General features: G+C 59.2%; 1 protein-coding gene across 1 annotated transcript; it reads right to left on the bottom strand.

The window, feature by feature from the left end:
- Positions 1-298: 298 nt before the first annotated feature.
- NRTN (neurturin) lies at positions 299-4,242 on the bottom strand. The gene is made up of 3 exons (XM_009281140.2): positions 4,200-4,242; positions 3,079-3,237; positions 299-747 (listed from the first exon to the last, which is right to left on the bottom strand). Exons 1-3 carry the CDS (start codon positions 4,207-4,209, stop codon positions 299-301), a joined length of 618 nt encoding a protein of 205 aa, XP_009279415.2. The 5' UTR covers positions 4,210-4,242.
- Positions 4,243-8,135: the final 3,893 nt, after the last annotated feature.

The raw sequence follows: 8,135 nt of genomic DNA, 5'->3' as shown, positions 1-8,135 counted from the left end.
GACAGGGACCCCTGGGCCACCCCCAGGCAGGACAACAGCCGCAAGCAGCTGTCACCGCTCCAACAACCGCAGCCTCCACTGGCATGGACAGCCACGTCTCTAGTCCTGTGTAGCGAGTGGGACGGTAACATCGAGGGACGCACCAGCAGCTCAGTCTCTCCTCCTCCAGCCAGAGGTCTGGGGTGCATCCCTCTCCTCCTGCCGCAGTCCCTGGTCCCTCTGCCTGGTGGCCAGCGGGGTTTCGGGGCCGGGGCATCACGTCTCCCACCCGCTCCTCCCGGGGGGGGGCCCCGGCCCTTCACACGCAGCCGCACTCCTTGGCCGAGAGCTCGTTGACGGTGTAGTAGCGGTTGTAGGCGTCCAGGAAGGAGACGTCGTCGTCGTAGGCCAGCGGCCGGCAGCAGGGTCGAGCCCGGACCTTCTCCTTCTTGATCCTCCTCCTGCTCCTCATGCTCTTCAGCGAGAGGTCGTAGCTCCGGACGGCCGCCTCGCAGGTGCCGCTGCAGTAGCGGAAAAGCACCGTCTCGTCCGACTCGTAGCCCAGGCCCAGCTCGCTGACACTCACCTCCAGCTCCTTCAGGGCGCAGGGTTTGTGGCGAGCGCGGGCACGCTTCCTGCGGCTGCCCGCCTGGGGGAAGAGTGGCAGCTCGTGGCCGCCCGAGTTCATGGCCTGGCTGTAACGCTCCACCAGCGCCGAGATCAGCTGCCGGATCTCCCCCTCCGTGTAGCTCTCCAACAAGCTGCTGTCTGCAACAGAAGGGGCGGACGTTAGCGGGTGTCCCCCAGGGTGGTGAACGTTCCCCAGAGCGGGTGGCGGTCCCCTGGGGCAGGTGGATGTCCCCCTGGCCAGGTGGACGGAGGTCCCTCGGGGTGGGTGGATGTCTCCCAGGATGGAGGTCCCCCTGGCCAGGTGGATGTCCCCTAATATGGAGGTCCCTTGCGGCGGGTAGATGTCCCCCAGGATGAAGGTCCCCTGGGGATGGTGGCTGTCCTCCAGGTTGGAGGTCCCCCATGCCAGGTGGATGTCCCCCAGGATGGAGATCCCCTGGGGCAGGTGGATGTTCCCCACGATGGAGGTCCCCCATGCCAGGTGGATGTCCCCCAGGATGGAGATCCCCTGGGGCAGGTGGATGTTCCCCACGATGGAGGTCCCCCATGCCAGGTGGATGTCCCCCAGGATGGAGATCCCCTGGGGCAGGTGGATGTTCCCCACGATGGAGGTCCCCCATGCCAGGTGGATGTCCCCCAGGATGGAGATCCCCTGGGGCAGGTGGATGTTCCCCACGATGGAGGTCCCCCATGCCAGGTGGATGTCCCCCAGGATGGAGATCCCCTGGGGCAGGTGGATGTTCCCCACGATGGAGGTCCCCCATGCCAGGTGGATGTCCCCCAGGATGGAGATCCCCTGGGGCAGGTGGATGTTCCCCACGATGGAGGTCCCCCATGCCAGGTGGATGTCCCCCAGGATGGAGATCCCCTGGGGCAGGTGGATGTTCCCCACGATGGAGGTCCCCCATGCCAGGTGGATGTCCCCCAGGATGGAGGTCTCCCGAGGTGGTGGCCGTCCCCCAGTGCTGGCTCCCAGCTCCCTCCATGCCCGGTAGCAATTGCAAAAATTGCAAAATTCAGCTCCCCAGCCCGACAATGTGTGGCCGAACCGCAGGGTCCCTCAGAAGCCGTCTTTGAGATGTGCACGAGGTGCCCGAAGGCTTTAAAACCCAAACCCCAAGGCCAGAGATCCCCGTGGCCTTGGGAGCCCCAGGGTGGGCACAGAGGGGGGGGGGCCACGGCCAAGCCACCCCCAGCCCGCAAGGGCAGGAAGGCGGCAGGGTGAAAAAACCCCAAACCCCTCCCTCCCCTTTCCCTCTTCTGCCTTAGTTTCTTCTTTTCTCCCTACCAGCTCTCCCCTGCCTGGAGCTGTCCCAGGCAGCCCCTTCCGCTGCACAACGTCAAGTGCATGCTTAAAAGTCAACTATTTAGGGGGCGGAAAAAAAACCGACCCACAATTAACTCCTGCCATGCTCATGGTTTCCAGATGGCTGCGGCCGGAGAACGGGGCAGCCGTGCTTCCCTGGCATGGCCGGACGCTGGCGCCGTGGTTGGGATATCGAAAGGACGAAGCGCCTGCAAAGATCGTCCCGGCAGGAATTAAAGATGCCAGTGCTGCTCCTTGGCGGCATCACCCTGATGCTCAAAAAAAAAAAAAAAATGGAAAAACCTCCTGATCCTGACCAAGAGATGATGCTGCAGGAAAGCTGCAATGGGATTGGGAAGAAACACTGATAAATTTAACATTTGCACTGTTTCCTTATGGCCTGGGTGGAAGGGCTGCCCCCCAAGACCCCTAGGCCGGCAGCCAACAGGCGAACTGTCCCCGACTGCCACTGGCAACGTCCAAGTCCCTTTGTCCTAACCCTAAAGCCGGGGTTAGTCCAGCTCAGCGCTGGGGGAGGCACAGGAAAGACAGAGGAAAGCGTAATTTGACAGCTTGTCATCGATTTCCAAATTTCAACCCAAAAAGTTCTTCTGGTTTGGAATCAAAACAAACATGCCGGAGATTTTCAGCACGCTGCCAGCGCGGCGGGGCGAGCGGCGCTGCGGGGGAAGCCGCTGCCTCCCCGCAGAGCGAAGCCGTTCCCCCTCGTTTTCAGCTCCTGTTTGACATTTTGCGTTTGTAAAAATAGTGCGGAAATAAAAAAAAAAAAATTTAAAAAAAAGCCATTTGGAGCTAAAAAAGCAGCTTCTTTGCATTAAGATGAGCTGTTTGCATTCGGTTTCCCTGCGTGGAGAGCTGACGTGCTTGCACCAAGGTTTGGTGCCCAGCGGCTGCATTTTCGCAGGACCCCCCGCTCGCCGCCCCAAGCCCTCTCCGCTGCGCCCCAAGCTCCTCTTTAAACACTCATAAAGGGGATGCACAGAAGCAAGAGAGGGTGGCGGGGAAAGCAAACAGGGAATAAACCCGCCAGGCTGCGTCGGGCTTTGCTTGAGAGCCGAAAGCGTGCCCCGCTGGGCTTTTGGGGCCGGATCCTGCGGGTGCGGGAGGGACGGTGGCCCTGGGGCAGAGGCACAGCAGCTTACACTGGGAGAGCAGCGAGCTGTGGCGTTGCAGGGCCCGTGGGGATCTCCGCGGAGCCGCCGGCAGCGAGGAGGAGGAGGAGGAGGAAGATGCCCGTGAGGAAGACGGCGAGGAAGGCAAGGGGCTGTATTTCCGGCTTCCGTTGAACATGTCTCTACAAACTAAAATGGATAACATGGAACTGAGGAGCATCGATGCAATGGCTGCAAACTTCCATACCTTCATCTTAGAGCAAGTCAGAACATTGAAACTCTGCAAAACAGGCAAAACAAATATCCTTATTATGCGGCCTTCGCCCATGGACCCCTCTTCCCGCCCCCCGTCCCCGCGGCTCGGGCTGGCTGACCATCTCCCGAGGGACCACCGGCATCCCCTTGGCTCCATCTCGTCCCCTTCACCCTCCCGAGACTGGTCCGGTGTTGCAATAGGGAAACTGAGGCACGGAGATACGGTGCAGCCCAGGGCCGCGCTGCAAAGGGGAAATTAGCCACGGTGGGTGAGGGCGGCTTGGGGCTGGTGGTGGCAGTGGGGACAAGGCAGTGTCCTCAGCCAATCCACCCCCAACAGCACGCAGCCTGGCCGGGCAGGTGGATATCCACCTCCCCTCGCTCTGGCCAGGTTTCCTCACACCAGGGGCCGATATCGCAGTGGGTGGCTGCGAGTAAAGGACGGGCAAACTCATGCCACGCCAGCCTGTGACACCTCTTCGCCCGGCACATCCCCTCCTTGGGGCGTGGCGAGCAGTGGAAGGAGCACCCGGCTCCATCGTCCTCCCCTCTCCCTCGCAGAGCCCCAGTGTCGTTTGATGTCCCCGTCCTTCGGCGAGGTACACAGAGCACTGCGGGTCCGATCCTGCCATCCTCTCACCCAGATGCGTGACGGGAGCCCGAATCCCTCCCCGCCGGCGCACCGACGCAGCGGCTCCATCAAAACCAGCCAAAATCGTGAAAACCTCAGGAAAAAATGAATGGGGTGGCTGGACCGTCCCGGCGCGGCTGCAAGGCTTGCGGTGGGACCGGGCACCTCGGCCATGCAGATCATCCGGGGTTGCAGCCCAGCAGTTTCTCAAAGCATTAAAAAAACCCCCGCTGGCATTTCCCTCACAGGCGAGCCGGGCCCTTACCTTCCGCCATTCAATTTTCTCCATCCAAAGCAGGTTGGATCTGGTGGGATTTTACAACTGACCCTGCGGCCGGGCAGGGCAGCGGGGAATCGGGTCCGTGCTCCCGTCAATGGGCTGTCAGCCATTAAATCCCCATCAAAGACAGGCTCTGGAAAGCGGCACAGACTTGCAGCTGCCTCCTGGCCCCTTTGGGGGGGGAAGAGAGAAGGGGGAAAAAAACCCCAACCCCAGTTTAGCAATATTTGCCAAATAGAATTTACCGGGGGAAAAAAATGTTTATTTTAAAGTGGAATTTGACAGGTTCGCTTTTAGTGTTATTGTAGAAAACAACAAGAAGGGCCGTGAACGCTGCCTCATCGCCAGCAACCCTTTATTTTACAGGATGCAGATAATTGCACATTAACTAACAGTAATTACATGCCCTGTAGGTTACAAGATAATTGTAGAACTCAGCCAGAGTCTAAATATTTTCAACTGGGCTATAAACAATGCCAAGCTAGAAAAAGAATAGTTTTGCCATATAAGGCGGTAAGATCATGAAATCCCGCCGGGGTACAAAGCGGCGGAGCTTGCCGAGACACCGCGCCGATAAGCACCGGCAGCAAAACGTGCGTCGGGTCAAGAGTTTGCAGCCGGCTGGTGGGGAGCGTCAGGAGCACTGGGAGGGGGACGGTGCCGTCCCCGTCTGCTGCCACTTCTCCTCCCGCGGAGCCCAGATCGAGCCGGTCTCCCCATCCTCCAGGCGCGGGGAGGGTGATGGAGGCCGCTGGGTGTGTTTGCATCTACATTCACCATCATAATTAGGTGCCTTAAGTTCAGATTTCTCCTCTGAGATAAGAGGGGGGAACAGGCGCCGAAAACGCTCACCGGCATCAAGCGGTTCCCAGCAAGGCAGCGGGGATAGGTGCTAAATGGTGAAGGACCAAGAAAATTGCAGTTTGTTCTTGGACAGCCTGCAAAATTCGGGGAATGAAGGACTCGTGAAGAAATAGCAGCGTCAGGTGAAGCAGACGGTGCGGGTTTTGGAGGTGGGAAAGGGACCCTGCTTGCGGTGACGCGTTGGACGGCAGCGGTTGGCCGTCCGGAAGGACAAACAGCTTTCGGCAGCTGATGCTGGGGCATTTTGAGAGGTGAAAACCGCGGTGGACAACCAGCAATGGGATCACACACGACCGAGAGCTCAACCATCATCGCCGCCTCCCGAGCTGCTCCCGAGGGGGCTCAGCCCCCTTCACCCTGCGCCGAGGAGGAAAAGGCTGCGACGGCGCAAGGCTGCGACACTCGATCTGTCCACCTCTGGCTTATTGCAAGCCCATAAAATTTTAGGAGAGCGGTTTCAGCCTCACTGCACATCCCATAAAGAAGCCTCCTATTTCGGCAGCCAGTAATTTTGGCCCCCACCCGCTCACCGGTGACCTTTCAAAAGGCTAAAACCCCAGCTCCAACGTGCAAAACAATAATAATAATAATAAAAAAAAATTATTCCAGGCTTTGCCTTCAGTTTCTCTTGCTCTAAAAAGCCACAAACCGCATGTGCCAGCCCGCGGGGAAAGCTGAAGTTCGGGGTGGGGGGGAAAGGAAAAACACACACACGCACGCAGGAATCACAGCCGTGACTCACCCGAGATGATGTTCGAGCTGCACCCTCCCATCTTTCTGGTTTCCATGTATTTTAAACCCACTCCCAGCAACGATAAATAATCACAAGGGGTTTGACACGTGCTCCCCTGTACCCCACCGCTGCAGGCATCGCTGCGGGGCTCTCCTGCCGCTCTGGTTAGACACATCGGGTACAGTCCCGCTGGCTCAGCCCCATCCCGCATCCCCCATCCCCAAAACCTCCCCAGGTGCAGACCTGCACCCAAAGGTGCCCACGCCCCGGGATGCGCCGTGCACCCTGAGCTGCCCGGAGGCGGCTGTTTGCAGACGAGTGTGCAAAGCATTTGCAAGGAGCTGAAATGGGCGAAGCCGGCAGCCGGCGACACAGCTCCGGCCATGCTGAGCGGTGCTGGGCTCCGCGGGGAAGGGGACGCAGGGCCAAACCTCCACACCTCAAGTGTTTGCGGGCAATGCCAGGCTGCTGTGAAAAAGTTGCCTATGGCTATTGCTCAGCATCTGGTGGGGCAAGTGTTCATAGAACCATAGACTCACAGAACGGTTTGGGTTGGAAGGGACCTCTAAAGGCCATCTAGTCCAACCCCCCTGCCGTGGGCAGGGACATCTTCAACTAGATCAGGTTGCTCAGAGCCCCGTCCAACCTGACCTGGAATGGTTCCAGGGATGGGGCATCCACCACCTCTCTGGGCAACCTGTGCCGGTGTTTCACCAGCCTCAGCGTCAAAAACTTCTTCCTCATATCTAGTCTGAGTCTGAGTGTTGACATGTCCAAGTCTTGCTCCTGCTGGCACAGTGAGCTTCCAGCAAGGAAACAGCAGGATCTTCCCAGCCCGGACCACACAGCGCTGGGCACGGCTGCTGCTGAGTCTTGCTGCTGCTGCTCTTCGCTCCGGTCTCACTGCAGCTACACCACAATGCAAAGATGCAGCCGTCTCCCTGCGTCGCCAGCTCCGGGCTCGGCACGGCAGGATGGATATGCCATGTCCCCAGGGCCGGGAGGCAGCCCTGCCACTCAGGGTACCCTGACTGGCACCCAGGCCTGGAAAATCACCCGTTAAATCCACACAGGTGGCTCGTCCCTCTTGCTCAAAGCAATTTCATAAAAAGGAGAGTGCGTTGCAGGGGTGGGGACGGGATTTGGCTGCAAGGCAGAGGTGGGCGGCCGAAACGCCGGGGGGGGGAGCACAAGGTTGCTCCAGCTTTGCCCCCTCTTTCTGGAGGAGATGGAGGAACCCAGCAAACCCCAGGCTTTGGGGTGCCGCAGGAGCCGTAGGTGCAAAAACGTGGGTGTGAGGGTGTGCCAAGGGAGTGACGGGGAGCCCAGGGGGCAGGACGGCTCACAGAGAGGTGCAGTCTCACCCGAGGATGCCCAGTCCTCGCACAGCCTCCTCTGCCAGCACAAAAACCCCTCTTTTCGCAGGGCAAATGGGCAAGTACGGCTGTGCCGGACACCCTGCTCGGCTCTTACCACGTGTCTCTGGGAGCCAAAACCCATGGAGCCATCACAGCTTTACGAGTCACCCTCTGCCACAGGCTGTGCCTGTGCATTTACTCCAGCCCCAAACTACAACCGCTGAAGACAACACCGCAGCCATCCGTGGGGCCGTGCCCCGGGTTTGCTGCGAGGGGGCTTTTGGGCCGAGTCCTGGCGGGGCCTGGGCGCTCGCAGCCACGTTACATCCCGGGGAGGGACCCGGGGATCCTCCCCGGCTTGATGAAAGGCCAAAGTTTGCGCTCAGCTTTTCTTCTGGAGAACAGCCCAAAAGCTCCCTATTTTTCTGCATTCTCCTGATAATCCATTAATGCGATCACAACTGTCTAGCCGCGCCGTGTCTGCTGCCAAGCGGGAAACTCAATCCTGCAGGAGAAGACCCTTCCCTGCCCTACAGCCCCCAAACCAGCCCCGTTTCACAGGAGCCCAGCACTAAAACCGCTCCGGCATGGAGCCTTCGCTCCGGCAGCCTCCTCTGCCGTCACCTGCCCTGCTCTCATCCCCACTGCAGCCGGCTCCTGCCGGGGCTCACTGTTTTCCAGGCAGAGGAAAAACCGCTCCGTGTCCTGAAGAACTGGAAATCTTAAGGAGAAACAACAAATAGCAGCACAGCCAACTCCCATCGCTTAGTCTGGAGGGAACAAGCTGATTATCTTGGCTCCCCCCGCCGCTGCAGATCCTCCCCCAAAACCCTCCATGAGCTCCTCACGCCTCTCGTCTTTATTTTCAAAGAGGATCCAACAAATCCACCCCACAGCCCTAAGTAAACTTTTCCAAGGCTTGATTACCCTCACTGTTCAGCAAAAAAAAGTCAAATCAGTCAAGCC

The sequence above is a fragment of the Aptenodytes forsteri genome, unplaced genomic scaffold, assembly GCF_000699145.1.
Source record: "Aptenodytes forsteri isolate BGI_AS27 unplaced genomic scaffold, ASM69914v1 Scaffold308, whole genome shotgun sequence".
Lineage (NCBI taxonomy): Eukaryota > Metazoa > Chordata > Aves > Sphenisciformes > Spheniscidae > Aptenodytes > Aptenodytes forsteri.
The sequence above is the reverse complement of the archived record's forward strand: the minus strand, read 5'-3'. Positions and strand labels throughout refer to the sequence as shown.

Coding starts and splice junctions, on each gene's coding strand:
- NRTN (XM_009281140.2), bottom strand. Junction 748..3,078: donor CAGCTCGCTGCTCTCCCAGT/GTAAGCTGCTGT, acceptor CTTCTGTTGCAG/ACAGCAGCTTGTTGGAGAGC.